General features: G+C 41.7%; 1 protein-coding gene across 1 annotated transcript in view; it reads right to left on the minus strand.

The window, feature by feature from the left end:
• The window catches only part of SUGP1 (SURP and G-patch domain containing 1), a 47,434-nt gene extending 29,097 nt beyond the window's left edge, over positions 1-18,337 (minus strand). The window contains exons 1-5 of the mRNA XM_073661050.1: positions 18,186-18,337; positions 12,501-12,666; positions 6,595-6,692; positions 5,545-5,766; positions 3,308-3,431 (exon numbers count right to left, since the gene is read on the minus strand). Coding sequence (XP_073517151.1) covers positions 3,308-3,431; positions 5,545-5,766; positions 6,595-6,692; positions 12,501-12,666; positions 18,186-18,207 — 632 coding nt within the window. The 5' untranslated portion in view covers positions 18,208-18,337. The remainder of the gene's footprint in view (positions 1-3,307; positions 3,432-5,544; positions 5,767-6,594; positions 6,693-12,500; positions 12,667-18,185) is intronic.
• Positions 18,338-20,566: the final 2,229 nt, after the last annotated feature.

Here is a 20,566-nt window from a genome sequence, read left to right on the forward strand (position 1 = left end):
CATCAACTGAAAAATCAACTGAAATCGTTTTGAGTGGAAAAAATAAAGAACTAAAATAATGTGGTTGATTAAATATGCATAATCTTAATATTTTGTTGAAATACCTATTGAATTTATGACAGCATTCAGTGTTTTTGGGTAGGAGTCATGCAGCATGGCACATCTAGAATTGACAATCTTTGCCCACTCTTTCTTGCAGTAGCGCTCCAAATCTGTCAGATTGTGAGGGCATCTCCTGTGTACATCTCTCTTTAGGTCAACCCCCAGATTTTCAATTAGATTCAGGTCTGGGCTCTGGATGGGCCATTTCAAAACTTTGATCTGCTTTTGGTTAGCCATTGTTTTGTTGATTTGTAGGTACGTTTAGGGTTGTTATGGTACTGGAAGTTGAAAACTCCCTTCATCACCACGTTTTTAGATGAAGCCTGAGGTTTTGTTGCAAAATTGTCTGATAATTGGAATTGTTCATAATTCCCTCACAAAAAAAAAAAAAAACAGCCCCACGGCATAATGCGACTTCCACAATGCTTCTCTATGGGTAAGGAGCTCTTTTGGTGATGAGCAGTGTTGGCTTTGTGCCAAACATACCATTTGGAATTATGGCCAAAAAGATTAACTTTGATCTCAGTCCATAACACATTTTAAGTCATGCTTTTGGCAGACTTAAAAGGGTTGTCCGGGACTTGAACACTGATGACCTATTCTTAGGATAGGTCATCAATGTCTACTCGGTGGGTTTCCGACACCCAGCATCCCCCGCCGATCACCTGTTCCCGATGTTGGCAGTGGCTGGAACTGATCAGTTACGGAGCTGCACAGCTCCGTCGACAGAGTAGTGGTCGCGGCCGGGAACTGCACATGCCAGATTGATTTGAATAGGTGGCGGATGTGTAGTACACGGCTGCGGCCACTATACAGTTGACGGAGCTGTGCGATGCAGCTCCGGAACTGAGCAGTTTAAGGCTGTGTGCCCACGATGCGTTTTTTAAGCGTTTCCGCAGCGGCAAAAACGCTGCAGAAATGCTTAAAAAAACGCATGGTAGAAGGCCTGCCATGTTCTCCAATGATAATCCGCATGTGCTGTGCACATGCTGCGGAGATTTCCGCTGCGGATTATCATTGCGGAAAAAAACACAGCACTACCAATTATTTTGCGGAAGTGCTGCGTTTTCGCCGACATTTACTTGCATTAGAACGCATGGATTCTGCATCACTGTATATGTAGATGCGCATTCCATACGTTCTAATGTGCGGATGGTACCCTGGTCTAGAGAAGAGGAGACTCTCCTCCGGACCTGGGTACAAGAATAAAATAAAAAATAAATATATACTTACCTTCTGGCGGCCCGAGCTGCGCTCCTCCTTGCTTGGCAGCAGTTCGCGATGGAATGAAGGACCTGCGCTGACATGAGAGTCATGTGACGGGTCACGCGACGCTGACATCGGCAGGTCCTTTACTCTACCGCTGCCGGCAGCCAGGACGGAGGAAATCAAGACTGCGGGGGCCATTGGAGGGTAAGTATACATTTATTTTTTTATTTTTTGACATTCTCTCGGGTGACAGTATATAAATCCATGATGGTTGCATGGATTTATATAGTGTGACCTAGTTGTCAAGCACTTTCCAAGTGATGCTAAAATCGCCTGGAAAGCGCTTGTCAATCCGCATGCGGAAATGCAAGTGAAGAACGCTTCACATCCGCATGTCCCTGGCAGGAAAACGCATGTACAATCCGCATGTACAATCCGCATGCGTTTTTTTTCTGCCAGGGAGATGCAGGAACGCTCAAGAAAAATCCGCAGCATTTCTGCATCGTGGGCACATAGCCTAAGTGTCGCACCCCCACCAATCAGACATTGATGACTTCTCCTAAAAAGGATAGGTCATCAATAATCAAGTTCCAGACAACCCCTTTAATGTAGGTTTTGGCAACTTAACTGGGCTTGGATATTTTACTTTGTAAGGAAAGGCTTTTGTATGGTCACAGATTAACTTCATATAAAGTTTTTGTTCATCAGAATCACTGTGCACGATGGCAGCTGTGTATTGACTACTATTTAACATAGGTTTAAATGTGATTGGCACACATTTATGCAACTACATTATTTTAGTTTATTATTTTTATTTTCCCTTTCAAACAGATTTTAGTTTGCTTCTTAATGAATTTGTACAGCATATGGGTGGCATTAAAAGGTATAAAAAGTTCTGAAATAATTCCTTTTGGTATGACTTACTTGGCAAAAAACTAGCATTTTGACAAAGGAGTGTAGGCTTCTTATATCCACTGTAGCTTAGACTGTATATCATTTTTAAGGTTCCAACTGCACAGTAAACCCAATGACAAACAGCGTGCTACTTAAAGCTATATATGCTTTTGTCACACACATTTGTAGTATGCTGCTTGCATATTTATTTTACACACTTATATAGCGCCATCATATTTCTCATCACTTTACAGACATCATCATCACTGTCCCAATTGGGTCTCACTATCTAAATTCCCTCATCTTCTATTTCAGTAATGTAACAGTCTGTCTTCACTGAATACAAATGTTACCCAATTAAGAATTTGGAAAATGAATATTCAGCCTTGGAGGAGAAAGAAACAGATCTCTCTGATAGATATATTACACAGTTTCTTATAGTTGCACAAAGCGACGGTTTACGGGCACCTTAAAGCAGACTATAATCACCTTACCACCCATCCCATGTCTAAAGATTTCAATAGGTAGCGGTAATTTAGCACCTAAGTGAGCTAACAGTTTTTGGGTACAGTCAGACGGCCGGGTAAAACAGACAGAGATCAGAACGCATTGCACAGACTGGCCAGCGACTATTAACCCCAGAGTGACAGCTGTGCAGTAATACATGACGTTGTCACGCTCGAGTCGGTAGACCCAACGTTCAGTCCAACCATTCCGTTCCAATCTCAGTCCGATTTATACGGATTTGCTCTTTAAGTGAGTAATTTAATGGGTTCAAGAGGTGGGGGGAGCAGGCTAGAGAAGAAGTGACTGACAGGTGGAGAAAGCAGCAGGTTTCTCTGTTAAGATATATTACAAAATTTCTAATATTGATTTATGCAAAATTTATTATACCAGCATCAGTGAGAAAATCTTTGCCCTACCCAAAGCTACATTTGATGTGTTTCACAAAATGTACTGCAGAGCATAATGGCAAATCCTAGTAGAAGCTATCAAAGTTTATAGACTGATGCTATGGCTATCTCATCAAGATAACGGTTTGAGAATTGTAAGCCCGATACATTGACATTACAATATGCAAGCACTGTGTTTTACCACTCACCCAAAAGATGGATTATCCTTGTAATCTTCCATTGCCATTTTTTCCAGTTCTCTGCCCCCTTCAGCTACAAATCGAGCCAACTGTTCTACCACTTTGCGTATTTCTGAGTCCTCTGGGGGGGAAACTTTAAGCAGGCTGTCAGTACTGGGATTCAATTCACACAGTAAACAGTCAACAGGTATTTACAGTGGTTATAAAAAGTCTACAGACCCCTGTTAAAATCCGAAGAAGAAGAATGAATTCAGAAATTTTTACACCTTTAATGTCACCTAAAATCTGCTCAAATCAATTGAGAAACAAACAAGCTGTTTTGAGGGGATGTGGTTGCAGAAGTGTGAGCACCCTCTTATAATTGGGGACTGACTGTGTTCAGAATGAGCCAATCACATTTAAACTCATGTTAAATAGTAGTTAGACAGCTGGCATCATTTATAGTTACAGTTTAGCTGTTCTAGTAGGATTTTCCTGACATTTTCTAAGTTGCCTTTTCCAGCAAAGACCATGGTCCATAAACAGCTTACAACACAGGAAAGGGATCGCATTGCAAAATTGTGACATTGCCTAGAACTGGACATCCCTCAAAAATTGGTGAAGAGACAAGAATAAAACTGGTCTGGGATGCAGCAAATATGTCTACAACAACATAAAAAGCTGCAAGAGTTTCTGGCAAGTACTGGTTGTGTACTGCATTCTTCATATTTTTGTCCCTGTGGATGGCAAAATCACAAAGAAAAACATCTATGTCTAGCTTTGATTTGCCAAAAGCTACCCAAGCTTGCCAAAAGCATGTGGGAAACGTGTTATGGTCTGATGAAACCAAGGCTGAACTTTTTGTCCATAATTCCAAAAGGTGTGTTAGGCGCAAAGCCAAACACTCCACATTACCAAAAGAACACCACACCTACATTGAAACATGGTGGAACAGCATTATGTTTTGGGGATGTTTTCAGCAGCTGGAACTGGGGCTTTAGTCAAGATGGAGAAAATTATGAAAAGTTCAAAATCATTCAATTTTGCCATAAAACCTTCAAACTGCTGATACAAAGCTGAAGATGAATTTTATTTTTCAGCACGACATCGACCCTAAACATACCTCGAAAACAACAAGAGTGGCTTCCCCAGAAAAAGATTACAATTTTAGAATGGCCCAGTCAAAGCCCAGACCTGAATCCAATTGAAAATCTGGCTGTTGACCTGAAGATGGCTGTACACAGGAGATGCCCTCACAATCTGACAGATTTGGAGCGCTACTGCAAGGAAGAGCTGTCAATTCTAGATGTGCCATGCTGAAAGACTCTCACCCAAAAAGACTGAATGCTTCCATAAGTCCAAAGGGTGCATCAACAAAGTATTCATTTAAGGGAATGCACATTTGGGTAATCAAATTAGTTTTGTTCTTTATTTTTATATTTTCCATGCAAAAAGATTTCAATTTGTTTCACAACTGAATTGTACAGATTATGGGTAACATTAAAGGTGCGACAAGTTATGAAATTATTCTTCTTGGTGCGATTTTTTTTTTTTTTACATGACAAAAACCTGGCATTTTAATAGGGGTGTGTAGACTTTTTATAACCACTGTAATTGCTAGAAAAAGTACTAAGGGAAAGGAAGGGAACAAACCAAGGAATGAAAGAGCAACAACTGCTTAATTGTCAGCCCTTGTGGCCAGCAACTCTCTACACTGTTATTCATTCTATTATATTGCCTACAACTTGTCAGGGTGAGGCAGATAAACCACAATTATGTATGTGTAAATAGCAGTACGTTAAACTAAGACTGTCTTCTAAGATTTCTTCAACAGAGCAAAACTTTTTGGACTGGTTATGGTAATCTCTTTCCAGCTCTGTTTTAGTGACCGGCAACTACATTTATCCATATAATAGTTGCACTAGTTACGCTATATTGCATCAATACAATATATTAAAATAATTACACTGCAACAAAGGGATTACCCCATGAAAAATACACCTCAGCCTCAAAAACTAGTGCAAGTAACGGGATTATGATAAAGGGGTTATTTTCATCATCTCTGCTCAGGAGAAAACTCAAGTTAAAAATCCTTCAATCTTGAGAACGGAGAGGATTTTTAATAAGAGGTAAATTGCAATGGTGCTTGTTTTTACGCGCACTTTACAATTTTCTCCATTTATCATTATGAAAAAACCATTTAACACTGCACTACACTAAATTACTTATCCCTTCCTGGACAAACTCTCCTCCCACTAGAAACTTACTTTTTATTTCTAACCACTGCTCATAGTCCTCTTCGTCGTCGTCATCCTCCTCAGGAGATTTAAAGACTGAATTACGATTTAACTTGGGTGTTTGCCGAGGACGAGGAAAGGTCTTCATTTGATTGAGCATGCTCTCAACAGAGGACCCATGCCGCTTTACAGTTAGAACAGGCTTCTTCTGAGTAGCCGATGAGCTGCAACTAGAACTTGCTGTTGAATTTTCTAAAAAAAAAAACCAAAACACTGTATTAAACCGCTTTATAAAGCATGGAAAGAGATTACATAAGGGTTCTTCTGCATAATACCACTGTCACAGCAGCTTAAACACTACACTACTAATATGTGTATTATTCTATCCAGTAATAAAGTTACATAAAAAAAATTGTGTGTGTAAAAGACAAAGGTGTTTGCTATTGCTTGCAAAGCAAATCTAAAAAGCAAACTAACTAGGTCAATTAAATAAAATTGCTGTTATAACTGTAAAGTACTATAGTGCAATTGCTGTCTTGTCATCACTTATTGCCAATTGCTGAATGGAAATATCATTTTCAAGCAGTAAAAAAAAAAATGTACATCAGTGACGGTTGTCTATTAGATGTGTGGATATGGATGAATTTCTCATATAGAACATCTTGCTCAGATATGAACGTTGAAGAGGAATGATGACTCAAGTTTGCAAATTATCCCTTATCAGCTGGATAGGAGGTAACTTCATGATCACAGGGGACCCAACTGCTGTGACCCCTAGAATCAAAAGAGCCCCGTGTAAATCAGTGGATCAGTGACTGATCGTGCACACAGCTGCTCCATTCATTCTTATGGGAACTGCAGCACATAGCCAAGTGATACGCTCACCTAGTCTTAATCACTCCTATAAAAATGAATGGCGCGGCAGTGCGCATGATCGACTACTGCTCCATTCACAAGAGTCCCCGCTCTCGGGATCTATGGGAGTCCAATGGTAGGGGGGATAACTTCCAAACTTGAGAATACCCCTTTAAATAGCAGTCTAGGATACATCACAGTTTCATTACTGGGCAGATAACTTACCTGGGCCAGTCTTTTCTTTCTGTAACTTTAGAAACTGCTGCAAGAAGCTGCCATCATTTGCAAATTTATTTGATGTGGAGGAGGACGCAACTGCAGAGCTGCATTTAAAGGCAAAGCACAGAAATAATGAGTATGTGCAATACAATCTGCATGAATTTGATCAAATTTAGATACAGGGAAAAAATATATTTTTGTACTGTGTTAGCCAGAAGATAGAAAAATATTTAGATTTAAGAGTCCTCACTGGTTGATACCATCTTTTCGGTTAGCCATTAAAAGGTAACAAGTTGCAAGCTTTCGAGACTACTCACGTCTCTTCATCAGGATAGTATAACGCAAAATCTGAAGAGTCACCTATTTATACACAATAGGACACAGAAATAATGCAATAGATGAGACAGGTGAAGGAAAACAGAGCTATTACTATGGGAGAGATAAACAGTTCTGGCTATAAATATTTTAGCAGTTAATAGATAAGGAGTGTGAAAGTTTTATTGTCCTGTGACCTGGTCCCGGATTGTGATGACCCCACAGGTCTGATGAGCACATTCCTTAGTTGATGTAGAATGACATAAATCCATGCGACACATTCATTCCTGCTCTGAAGGTGTCAAAGGTCACCATGAGTTTATATTCCGAGACTCTTCTTTCTCTCTGGGATTTGAAGTTACCTTTTAATACCAGTAATTTCATGTCTTTGATGCTGTGATCAGGGGGAACAAAAATGCTTGGATACAGGTAGATCTATTATTTTTTCTTTTATTGTGTGATGATGATTATTCATCCTTGCCGTAAGTTTTTGCCCCGTCTCCCCTAAATACAGACACCCAGTTGGACATTTGGTACACATAATTAAGTACACCACATTAATGTGATACAGCTGAAAGTACCTGGGATCTTGTAGTCCTGATGTGAATTGGGGATCTTTATCTTGTCTGTGGTCGTTATAAATGGACAGGTTTTAAATTTTTTCTGGCTGCAAGGAAAGGTACCTGTAGCTGGTGGAGATGACAGGGAGCTTCTGACAATGATGCTTCTTAGATTTGGGGGCTGCCTGAAACACAGAAGTGGGGGATCTGGAAATATTGATTGTAATCGGGCATCTTTTTTGTAGTAAGGGTGTAGTTTCTGTGCAGCTCTCCTTAGCGCCTCCAGATTTGGATTGTAGGTGACTACTAGAGGCACCCGGTTGCTTTCTAGTTTAGTTTTGTTCTGTAAGAGATGATTCCTTGATATTCTGGTGGCTCTTGTAATCTGGTTCTCAATTGTTCTTGGATGGTAGCCCTGATTCAAAAAGGTCTTTCTGAGGCCATCAAGGTGTTTGTCTCTATCCATAGGGTTGGAACATATCCGATTGTATCTGATGGCTTGGCTGTAAACAATAGAGTTTTTTTTTGTGTGTTTTGGATGGAAATTCATCTCCACCAGCTACAGGTACCTTTCCTTGCAACCAGAAAAAATGTAAATCCTGTCCGTTCATAATAACCACAGACAAGATAAAGATCCCCAGTGCACATCAGGACCACAAGGTCCCAGGTACTTTCAGCTGTATCACATCTAATGTGGTGTACTTAATTATATGTACCAAACGTCCAGCTGGGTGTCTGTATGTAGGGGCGACGTGGCAAAAACTTACGGCAAGGATGAATAATCCTCATCACACAATAAAAGAAAAAATAACATCTACCTGTAGCCAAGCATTTTTATTCCCCTAATCACAGCATCAAAGACATGAAATTACTGGTATTAAAAGGTAACTTCAAATCTCAGAGAAAAAGAAGAGTCTCAGAATATAAATTCATGGTGACCTTTGATACCTTCAGAGCAAGAATGAATGTGTCGCATGGATTTATGTCATTCTACATCAACTAAGGAATGTGCTCATCAGACCTGTGGGGTCATCACCACCCGGGACCAGGTCACAGGACAATAAAACTTTCACACTCCTTATCTATTAGCTGCTAAAATATTTATAGCCAAAACACTTTCTCTCTCCCATAGTAATAGCTCTGCTTCCCGTCACCTGTCTAATCTATTGCCTTATTTCTGTGTCCTATGGTGTATAAATATGTGACTCTTCAGATTTTGCATTATACTATCCTGAAGAAGAGACCTGAGTAGTCTTGAAAGCTTGCAACTTGTTACCATCTTTTCAGTTAGCCATTAAAGGGTATCAACCACTGAGGACTCTCAAATCTAAATATTTTTCTATCAAGTTTAAACAGAGTTAAAAAATAGACTGTAAAAAAAAAAAATCTACTATGGATTTTTCTGTTCCTTCATTGTCTATTTCACCACTGTAACATTGAAATGGGTGAAATCAATCATGAAAATCTGCAACATAACTATAGGTTTGAAAATTTCCAGATTTTACATAAAAAAAAAAAAATCAGCAGCATGAGATTTATGAAGTCTTATTTACTCGCCCGCTACTGTATTCCACTGCAGATTTTAGCTACACAAAACTGTGGGTAAAATGCACAGAAATGTCATCCCATGTGGGTGTATGCTTTCTGTTAGAACAGGACTTGGGTGTTGGAATTTAGAATAATTCACTTCCTAGAGCAGATCTGTCTCATAATACAACGATACCCGGTTTCACAGCACAAAAAATACTGTATCCTTTGCCTAGTATGAGCCACTAAAGACTACCGCAGACTTGTAACTATTAGGCTATGTGCACACTGTACGTTTTTGGGGAGTTTTTCCCCACACAGAATCCGTTCAAAAAAGCTAGGAAATCCTTATGCCAGCAAAATCAATGAGAATCCTGAAGTGCTGTGCACATGATCAGTATTTTCCTTTTAGGATTCGCTGTACTTTTAAATCTGCAGCATGTCAATTCTTAGTGCATCTTTGTAGCGTTTTTCACCCATTGACTTCAATTGTGTCAGTCAAATACGCAGCAAAAGTAAAGGCATAAAAATGTTTGCAGATTTGCTGCGTATTTGACTGACTCAATTCAAGTCATTGGGGCAATAATGCAGCAAAAACGCACAAAGAATAGACTGCGGGTCACAGGCGTCAGCTGATGAGAGACTACTTCTCGCATCAGCCTAAGTCTGCTGTCGCTGATAGAGAGAGCAGTCGCCGCTGATGGGAGAAGTCATCAACCAGCACCTGTGCTCAAAGTAAAGAAAAAGTAAAAGTTGAAATAAAAATACAAAAACACATTATACTCACCTAACACCAAATCCCTAAAGCCCTTGTCCCCTGTAAAAATCTAAATAAAAAAATATCCTTCACCTGTCCACCGTAATCCAGAGTGTCCCACGGCGATCAGATCACTGGTAGAACAGTCACATCAGCAGATGTGATTCTTCTATCTGGAAGCAGGCTACACACTGACAGGAGCGTGATCTCTCCCACAGTATATAGTGCTGAGCTGCTGCCGTGAGAGGTCACAGGAGTTAATCAGCTAATGAGCTCCGGTGATCTCACTTACGGCACCGCCGCTGCGTGAGAAAATTCTCATGCAGCGGTGGTGCCGTGAGGTCACTGAGGCTCATCAGCTGTTGAACTCCTGTAACCTCTCTCATGGCAGCTCAGCGCTATACACTGACACAGGAGCGATTGCACTTGTGTCAGCCTGCTGTCCTGTAGAGCAGTCATATCAGTGACTGCTCTACAACTGATCCAAATCCTTGTGGACACTATGGATTATTTCATCACTTCGGACAGGTGAGAGATATGGTTGCTTTTCATAGGTGGCAATGGCTTCAAATGGATTGGTGCATTAGGAGAGTAAAAGCTTGCTTTTTTATTTTCTGTTTTTTTACAGGAGACAATAGCTTCAGAGGATTGCGGGTTAGGCAAGTATAACTTTTTTAAAAATGTGTAAAAAATTGTGTGGACTTCTATTTAAAATAAAGGATTTCATTATTGCTGTTAATTAAAAACTTTTACTACGGGGTTAGTAACGGGGGCGTCTTATAGACGCATCTCTATTACTAACCTGGGCTTCATGTCAGCTGCCAATACAAGGCTGACATGAACCCATACTCCACTGCCTCACTTGACACCGCACCAGGGCAAATAGGAAGAGCCGAGGCTAAGCGCCAGAAATGGCGCATCTTATTGATGTGCCATATCTGGGGCGACTGAGGGCTAATGTTATTAGCCTCAGAGGGGGCCAGGATCCATGGCCGCTTCCCTGGCTATTAATATCAGCCCACAGCTGTCTGGTTAGCCTTTGCTGGTTATAATTTATAGGGGGGACCCTACGTCAATTTTTTCCTGGTGTCCCCCTGTAATCTAGCCAGTAAGGGTTAACCAAACAACTGCGAGCTGATATTAATAGCCAGGGAACATGTTGGCTTAATGGTCCCTTTCTAGGCTAAAAATACCATCCCCCAGTTTCATATTTGAAGTGCCAATTCTAGCAGTTAGCCCAGGCTCTTCCTTATGCCCTGATGCTGTTGCATCAGGGTAATTGGATTAGGTTTCGCTGACACCAAGCCCTAGGTTTAGTAATGAAGAGGTATCAGCCAGACACCCTCATTACTAAACCTGTAAGTAAGGAGTTAAACACACACACCGAGAATAAAACACTTTATTTGAAATAAAACAGACACATTCTTTAATCATTTAAATGATATACTCACCCCAGGTCATACGGTAATCCAAGGGTTAAAGCGATGTCCCACGTTTCTGATTTCAAATATCTTATTTGCTCCAAAAAGCATACATTGCTATACAAAAACGCATATAAAAAAAAAAAGCATGTAAAAAACGCATGCAAAAACGCGCGTTTTTTCCGCAGCGTGTTTGCTGCCAAGAGGTGCAGAAATTTCTGCAATCAAGTACTTAACATGCGTACATACACTTATAGTCTCCTGGATTGACGAGGGAAGCACTTCCTCTGCTTCCTTCAACAATGACTGCAGGGTACCCATATGAACATGAAAACCTACAAGCTGACCATATAATATATGGTCTGTAATCCCTGTACAACTAGAAAAACCGAGATATAGTCTATTTTGGGAAAAAAGGGTTAAATATAGGAGGAGAAACTCCCCAAGTTTTGAATAGTATCTCTATCTGCCTATTGGTAGACCCAAAATGACAAAAAAAAAAAGGGATTTAATATAGAAATATTAATTTTTATTGAATAATATTTAAAATACCACAAATACAATGAATAGAAAAGGGAGGGTGGGAGAGGGGAGCTATAGAGGCAGGATAAGATGGAAACAATCCTGCAGAGAGACTAACATCCCCAAATCAGCATAAGTTATATAACAGATGTAAGTATAAGCTGCAGGTCAGGTAGAAATTTCCAACCTAGAAATGCCTTCATATAAGGGGCATCAGTGGCAATGAATGGATATCGTATTTAACATTCACAGCGATATCCTTATGAATCAATGACAATCAAAGGTATAACACATCACATAGGAAACAGGTAGTAAACTGCAAGTCAGGTAATAAAAATTTCCAACCTAGATCATATCAAAAGATGCCTTCACATAAGGGGCATCAATGGCAATAAATGGATATAGTACTTAGCATACACAGCAATATCCTTATGAATCAGTGACAATCAAAAGGTATAATACATCATATAAGAAGAGAATGATGAGCTTTCGATTCAAAGCTTATACTATAAGGATATCTCCGCTGTCAAATCAAGGGCACCAGCCCTTATAGGTTATCCATTACCTTGTGCCATATCAGTATGATCTTAAGCAGCGTGTGCTAAGATGCTGGGGGGTGTGCGGCAGCCTCGACGCGCGTTTCGCCCGGAAGTGGCTTCGTCAGGAGGCGTCATATGAACATGCAAGTATATTGCAGCCATCAATCATATAAAAGAAAGTATATTGCTATCTGGCTTAGTAATCGTGATCATTCCAAAATTATTAAAAGTCCTTGCAAATAAAAATCTTTATAGGGTGGCATCAACTTACGCTGTGCCTTGAGCAGGGATGTTCTGATGAGACCGCTTGGCTTGTTGCTGTGCTTTGGCCTCAATTTCTCTTTTCTTCTTTTCAATAAGTTCTTCTTGGTACTGAATATATGTACTTGTTTTTGCAGGTTTGGGAGGAGCAGATGCAAACCTCCTGCCACCTATTCCTAGAGTAAAAGAAATGGAGAAATCTGTCTTACAGGCATTCATCTGACTTGAAGGATGCCAGGTTAACACAATGTGCATTCTTGAACAGTCATAAGAATTTTTCTCATAAAAGGATTGGGGTTATATGCAATCCAAGTGAATGTCCAAACCCTATTGACATGAATAGCACAGGCAAAGAACTTTCTGGAACAAGTCTACTGTGATTATACCCTTATAGTAAAAAACCCACCCTTACAGAAATATGCTTCAACATGCCTTTTGCAAGTGCAGGTAAATTCCCTGTAATGAATGCTGATAAAAATTAAACTTCCTATATTGTCTATGTACCAATGATCGTGTGGAGTGGGAATTAATACCATCATTTGTTCCTTTTCCCGTCAATCATTTTACATTCATGTCAGGGGGAATTGACACTACTAGGCATCACTTTCCACAAAATTTCATCCATCTGCTTATTAGCGGATGTGCTCGTTTTCATTACCAACCTGCTTTTACAAACTGAATCTACAATCATGGCCAAAAGTGCTGGCACCCTTGAAATTGCTCCAGAAAATGAAGTATTTCTCCCAGAAGATTACTGCCATTACACCTGTTTTGTTATACATGTTTGTGTTGTTCCCATACTCATAAAAGGAAAGAGTGGAAAAAAAGGCAAATTGGACATTTCACACTAAACCCCAAAAATGGGTCGGACAAAATTGTTAGCACCTTTCCAAAATTTAAGTAAACCACTTTGTTTCAAGCATGTGATGCTCGTTCAAACTCACCTGCGGCAAGTAATAGGTATGGACAATATGAAAAATCACACCTGAAACCAAATAAAAAGGGGAGAAATTGACCCAATCTTTGCATTGTGGGTGTGTGCCACAGAAAGAACAGAAAGAGAAGAAGAGAACTGTGAGGACTTGAGAACAAAAATTGTGGAAAAATATCAACAATCTCATGAGATCTTAATGTTCCTTTGTCCACGGTGTGCAACATATTCAAGAAGTTTACAACCATTGGCACTGTAGCTAATCTCCCTGGACGTGGACAGCAGAGGAAAATTGATGAAAGGTTGCAACACAGGATACTCCAGATGGTGGATAAGCAGCCCCAATCAATTTCTAAATAAATTCAAGCTGTCCTGCAGGCTCAGGGTGTATCAGTATCAGTGGAAACTATCCGACGACATTTGAATGAAATGAAACGCTATCGCAGGAGACGCAAGCGGACCCCACTGCAGAACAGAAAAAAAAGCTAGACTGCAGTTTTCCAAAATGTACTTAAGCCAAGATCCTTCAAGCATCTTGTGGACAGATGTGACCAATATAGAGCTTTTTTGGTAAAGCACATCATTTTACTGTTTGCCGAAAACAGAATGAGGCCTACAAAGAAAAGAACACAGTACCTACAGTTAAATATGGTGGAGGTTCAAAGATGTTTTTGGGTTGTTTTGCTGTCTCTGGCACTAGGTGCCTTGACTATGTGCAAGGCATCATTAAATCTGAAGATTACCAAAAGATTTAGGCTGGCAGTGTACTGCCCAATGTCAGAAAGCTGGGTTTGCATCCTAGGTCATGGGTCTTCCAGCAGGACAATGACCCCAAACATACTTAAAAAAAAGCACCAGGAAATGGATGGAAACAAAGCGCTGGAGAGTTCTTATGTGTCTGGATCTAAATCCCATTGAACACCTGTGAAGAGATCTTAAAGGGAACCTGTCATGTCCTATCTACACTGCCCCCATAGCATTCTAAGTGATGCAACGTGTATCACTAACACGCTTTTTTCATAAAAATTGGTGGTAATATAATGTGTATAGCATTTTATATCCTTATATCATACCTGCTCGTTTTAGTCATAGGGGTGTGATCCTGGTATTGTCAGGGCTGTCACTGCCCACGAATTTGAATTTTGCACCCGGCTAGCGCTGATATTAGTCAGGCGCATGCGCAGGTTTACATCGCCAGCCTCGGCTCCCTGCGCGTGCACAGTGAGGCTGTGTAGTTCCCAGCTTCACTGCGCATGCAGTGACAAGCGTCTCCCAAAGGGTGTGCAACCAAATATTACGTTGAGGGTGCCAACAATTTTGTCTGTTGTGGGGTTGTGTGTGAAATTATGTCCAATTTGCCTTTTTTGTTTTTTATGTTGTTCCAATATACACAAAGGAAATAAACACGTGTATAACAAAACATGTGCAATAATTTTCTGGGAGAAATACTTCACTTTCTGGAACAATTTCAAGGGCTTCAACATTTTCATCCATGACTGTATACATGCAGATTGCCTCTAATTTAGGGGGGAAGCCGGGAATGTAATATCTTTCCCTTAGGTCAGTTTTCCACGGGCACCTGTATTACACATGCACGTACCAACCGGTGGTGTAGACAATTAGTGACAGCTTGATCGATCCCCATGAAATTAGTCCGGGGCTTACGACTGACCGTTGTACCAGTACATGTTTTAGTGAAATCACGATACATAACTGGGCCTTTTGACCACGACACAAACTTATCTTTTCAGCTCTCATAGGCTGCATAATTCACATTTCTCTCTCCAAGTAGATCTTAGGCATTTGGGCAGAAACAATATGTTTCATAAGATCTCACAGCTTAGGTTTTCTTCACCTCGTGCTCCTAATTTGTGATATTATAATTGTTTTATACTAACCCCAATTCATGCTGGAACTTATTCACATGATGTGAGAGCGCACAAGAGATCGCATTTAATTGCACGTCATGCCTGTATTTTAAGTCTATGTGGTAGATGCCTTTCTCGTACTCCTCACACTTTTCATTCTTTATCATTCTCGGCGCTCCCCTGCATGGCACTCCCACAGCTTATCAGCTGAATAATGACAATTTTTATTTTCTGCTTTTGTTTAGTAACACTCATATTAAAATGGAGTTGAAAATAAAATAAAAACATTTAAACTAAAAAACAGCATTTCCAGCACTTTTTTTATGCCATGTAATGTACAAAATAACACCGGCTTTACAGTACATGTTGTACTGTGAACCTACATTTTCACTTACCCCTGATCATTTTAACTAACGTATTCCTTCTTATCCACCCTCATATGTGTACAAGCACCAGGGATTTTAATGAATAATGCAAAATATGTGTGTGTAGTGTATAGTGTGTGTGTATAGTGTGTGTGTATAGTGTGTGTGTATAGTGTGTGTGTATAGTGTGTGTGTGTAGTGTGTGTGTGTAGTGTGTGTGTGTAGTGTGTGTGTAGTGTGTGTGTAGTGTGTGTGTAGTGTGTGTGTAGTGTGTAGTGTGTGTGTGTGTGTAGTGTGTGTGTGTGTAGTGTGTGTGTGTGTAGTGTGTGTGTGTGTAGTGTGTGTGTGTGTAGTGTGTGTGTGTGTAGTGTGTGTGTGTGTAGTGTGTGTGTGTGTAGTGTGTGTGTGTGTGTGTAGTGTGTGTGTGTGTAGTGTGTGTGTGTAGTGTGTGTGTGTAGTGTGTGTGTGTAGTGTGTGTGTGTAGTGTGTGTGTGTAGTGTGTGTGTGTAGTGTGTGTGTAGTGTGTGTGTGTAGTGTGTGTGTGTAGTGTGTGTGTGTAGTGTGTGTGTGTAGTGTGTGTGTGTAGTGTGTGTGTGTGTGTGTGTAGTGTGTGTGTGTGTAGTGTGTGTGTGTGTAGTGTGTGTGTGTGTGTAGTGTGTGTGTAGTGTGTGTGTAGTGTGTGTAGTGTGTGTGTAGTGTGTGTGTAGTGTGTGTGTGTAGTGTGTGTGTAGTGTGTGTGTGTGTAGTGTGTGTGTGTGTAGTGTGTGTGTGTGTAGTGTGTGTGTGTAGTGTGTGTGTGTAGTGTGTGTGTAGTGTGTGTGTGTGTAGTGTGTGTGTGTGTAGTGTGTGTGTAGTGTGTGTGTGTGTAGTGTGTGTGTGTGTGTAGTGTGTGTGTGTGTAGTGTGTGTAGTGTGTGTGTGTAGTGTGTGTGTGTAGTGTGTGTGTGTAGTGTGTGTGTAGTGTGTGTGTGTAGTGTGTGTGTGTGTAGTGTGTGTGTGTGTAGTGTGTGTGTGTAGTGTGTGTGTGTGTAGTGTGTGTGTGTGTAGTGTGTGTGTGTGTAGTGTGTGTGTGTGTAGTGTGTGTGTAGTGTGTGTGTGTAGTGTGTGTGTGTGTGTAGTGTGTGTGTGTGTAGTGTGTGTGTGTGTAGTGTGTGTGTGTAGTGTGTGTGTGTAGTGTGTGTGTGTGTAGTGTGTGTGTGTGTAGTGTGTGTGTGTGTAGTGTGTGTGTAGTGTGTGTGTGTAGAGTGTGTGTGTAGTGTGTGTGTGTGTAGTGTGTGTGTGTAGTGTGTGTGTGTAGTGTGTGTGTGTGTAGTGTGTGTGTGTGTAGTGTGTGTGTAGTGTGTGTGTGTGTAGTGTGTGTGTGTGTGTAGTGTGTGTGTGTGTGTAGTGTGTGTGTGTGTAGTGTGTGTGTGTGTGTAGTGTGTGTGTGTGTGTAGTGTGTGTGTGTGTGTAGTGTGTGTGTGTGTAGTGTGTGTGTGTGTAGTGTGTGTGTGTGTAGTGTGTGTGTGTGTGTAGTGTGTGTAGTGTGTGTGTGTGTAGTGTGTGTGTGTAGTGTGTGTGTGTGTGTGTGTGTGTGTGTGTAGTGTGTGTAGTGTGTGTGTGTAGTGTGTGTGTGTAGTGTGTGTAGTGTGTGTGTGTAGTGTGTGTGTGTAGTGTGTGTGTGTAGTGTGTGTACAAATACATAGCTTCTAACGATGACGCACAGGGAGAATGATGGGCTCCCACTTCCATCGTTGCTGTCAACTTTATCGGCATCCAGGATGCCGATAAAGTTGGAAGTGCAATGCCGGGCAGGGGCCACAGCTTGACATATGTGATATGGGGTGACAATAAATTGCAAATTCATTGTCACTTTTCGCTTTAATGTAGCAGAATTCAAGTCCTGGTCGTCTAGGAGCAACCACACGAGTGCGACTCAATGGAGGGGGATGATGGACTCTGCTGACCAGGGGCTGTAACAGCAGCGGAACAGCTCAGGGACGCTAATGAATGTATATCAGTGTATAGCAGGTTATATCGGCGGATATCAATGTATATTCTAGTGTATATCCCTGTACATTGCCACTCACACCCCTGTATAGTAGTAGTTCCTTTCCCATACATTTGTAAATATTACACCTAAAGCAGCTGACTAGCTGTCATAGAAACTCCCATCATCATCCCCTCTGCAGTGTAAAAGGTGTCCCCCCCCATAGCCTATCAGCAGCATGGCCTTCTCTGGGGGACCTCAGGCAGCAGGGATACGGAGATCCATCCCCTATGGAGCAGCCATGGCCGCAATCACCCATCACACCGTACAGAGCCGGCGCTCGGCCCATCTCACGCTTCAGGGCGCAGCCGCCGGCTGTGCTCGGCCGGTAGCCGGTTGTGCTTAGCTGTGCTCGGCCGGTAGCCGGTTGTGCTTAGCTGTGCTCGGCCGGTAGCCGGTTGTGCTTAGCTGTGCTCGGCCGGTAGCCGGCTGTGCTTAGCTGTGCTCGGCCGGTAGCCGGTTGTGCTTAGCTGTGCTCGGCTGCCCTCCCCAGCCCCGCATACCTGCAGACTTCCTACTCTCCATCTTGCTCTCTCGCCAATGCCGGCTCCTCCTACAGCAGCACACAGCCTTTCACCAAGCAAAGCCTTTCCGGAGCACGGCACGCCGGGAGTTGTAGTCTCTGCCGTGTCATTCAGGCCCTTGTCTTGCCTGGCTGCTGCTGCTGTATAGTAATACCTGCACTTACAGGGGCCGGTACTGTGATTACCGTCACTACACCACAGCTTCCTGTAGGACTACAGCCTGGTGTCAGCAGATAATGTATTGCCTAAGGCAACCTAGGAAAAACCGCCCTGTCCTCCTAGAATATGATAGAAGTGAGCTGGAGACAGAATGGCTGACAAAGCTGCAACCCACAGGGCACTGGGCATCCAGCCTCCCCTACATGCGCCTTCATCTAAGGCCGTATTCACATATCCATGTGTCACACCACACCAACTGCTAGTCTCCTGACCCAAACTGGACAGCCTCATATGCCGGAAGACCCATGACTGGCCCGTACGGACAGTGACACACGGATGCGTGAATAATCTGGTTTAAAGGGGTTGTCCAGTAAAGAAGTATCTCCTGTCCACAGGCTATGTGGTAACTGGCTGATCAATGGGACCTGCACTGATCAGCGGGGTGGAGAAGGTTTATCACCCTGTTCACACCAGCGTATAAAAGATCATCTGATTTTCATCCGTTTGTTCTGTATGGCATCAGTTTTTTATATCACCAGTTAACATTTACACAAGACCACATAGTTTCCCCTGTTAAGAACTGCAATGTATGTGCAAAAAATAATGCTATATAGAGGGGATCCATTTTTTTCTGCACACCCATAGGCTTCAACAGGAGAGTCTCAGCCGACATACAGAAAAGAAGAATGCAGCAATTTTGTTTTTTACACATAGATTTAAGCTGTGAAAAAAAGCTAATGTGAACAGTACAAGTGAATAACATTAGTCCCAGTGCTGTCCGTGTGATGGCAGTTTTGTCATGTGATGAATCCATGATGTTTTCCAGCTGAAGAAACTTATACAGATTGATATGCCTGTAATTATCATCATGTTAAAGTTCACAGTGAAAACAGGCAATATCTTCATATCAGCATGTTGGTCTTTAGATATATGTCACTTTCAGACTTGTGAACCCTTACATCTGGCACACTGCACGCTGTGAGGATACTCCAGTGCCTGGAGCAGGAGGTCATGTGACCGGATTTGCTTACTTCCATCCACATTCCGACTAGACTTGCATTGAGCAAGGCTGCGCACATCTAGTCAGCACGTGACCGCATATATGCGAATCATATACTTGCAGTTACTTGCCCGCCGACACCAGAGAATCCTCAGAGTGCACGTGATGTAGGTATTCAGAAGTCTGCAGTCACATAGAGTGACTGCAGACTTGTAGCCTAAGGCTGGATAACCCCTTTAAATGCATATAACTGGGCTAAAAATTATTTTTGTAATTGGGTTTTATTAAAAATTTTGCACTATTTTCATTCTATAACATCTGTGTCGTACTGTCTATTGCAGACTGCATGAATGGAATAGGTTAACTGAGAATCCATCAGTGAACTCTTAGGGCTCATTCAGATGTCCGTTATTCTCATGCAAGTGCTATCTGTGGTTTTCATGGATAGCACTCATACCTGTGATAGTCTATGGGGCTGTTCACATGTCCTCGATTTTACAGAAACATGTCTGTGATAGTCTATGGGGCTGTTCAATATGTCCGCGATTTTACAGAAACATGTCTGTGAGAGTCTATGGGGCTGTTCACATGTCCGTGATTTTACAGAAACATGTCTGATTTTGATCTGAGGGTCGGATCAAAATCGGAAATGCAAGTCTACTGGTTCATGAAAAATTCGGACCACACTCAGATGCCATCCGAATATGGTCCAATTTTACATGGACTGACAGAATGGAGAAGGTGGAGAAACTTTTTATTTTCTTCTCCATATACTAGAAATACTGATGACACTTGGCCCCTACGCTGATCAAACTCTGATGAAAATCTGATCAAAATGTTCGTCCCCTTTTTCTCGTACGTAAGAAAAACGGATGTCTGAATGAGCCCTTAGGCTATGTGCACACGGTGTCTGTTTCAGGTAGATTTAGTGTAGAGGCTGCATAAAAAAAGCGCCACGTAGAATGAACACAAAGCACAGCAGTGTCAAAGTGACATTGCTGTGCACATGTTCTGTTATGTCACTTCTTTTAACTGCTTCAGGGTTCGGAACTCCTGAAGTGGTTAAAAGAAGTGACATGCTCATTCCTCTGGGTTTTTCCGCTCTATATACTCTACAGTACAGAGTTTAAGACGCAGGCAGAGCCGCTGTAAGAACCACAAAACCGCCAGCAAAGCCCCACTCCAGGAAAAGCATCCACTA

The sequence above is a fragment of the Phyllobates terribilis genome, unplaced genomic scaffold (genome assembly GCF_046119375.1).
Source record: "Phyllobates terribilis strain yellow unplaced genomic scaffold, ASM4611937v1 Scaffold_1__5_contigs__length_1240528914, whole genome shotgun sequence".
Classification (NCBI taxonomy): domain Eukaryota; kingdom Metazoa; phylum Chordata; class Amphibia; order Anura; family Dendrobatidae; genus Phyllobates; species Phyllobates terribilis.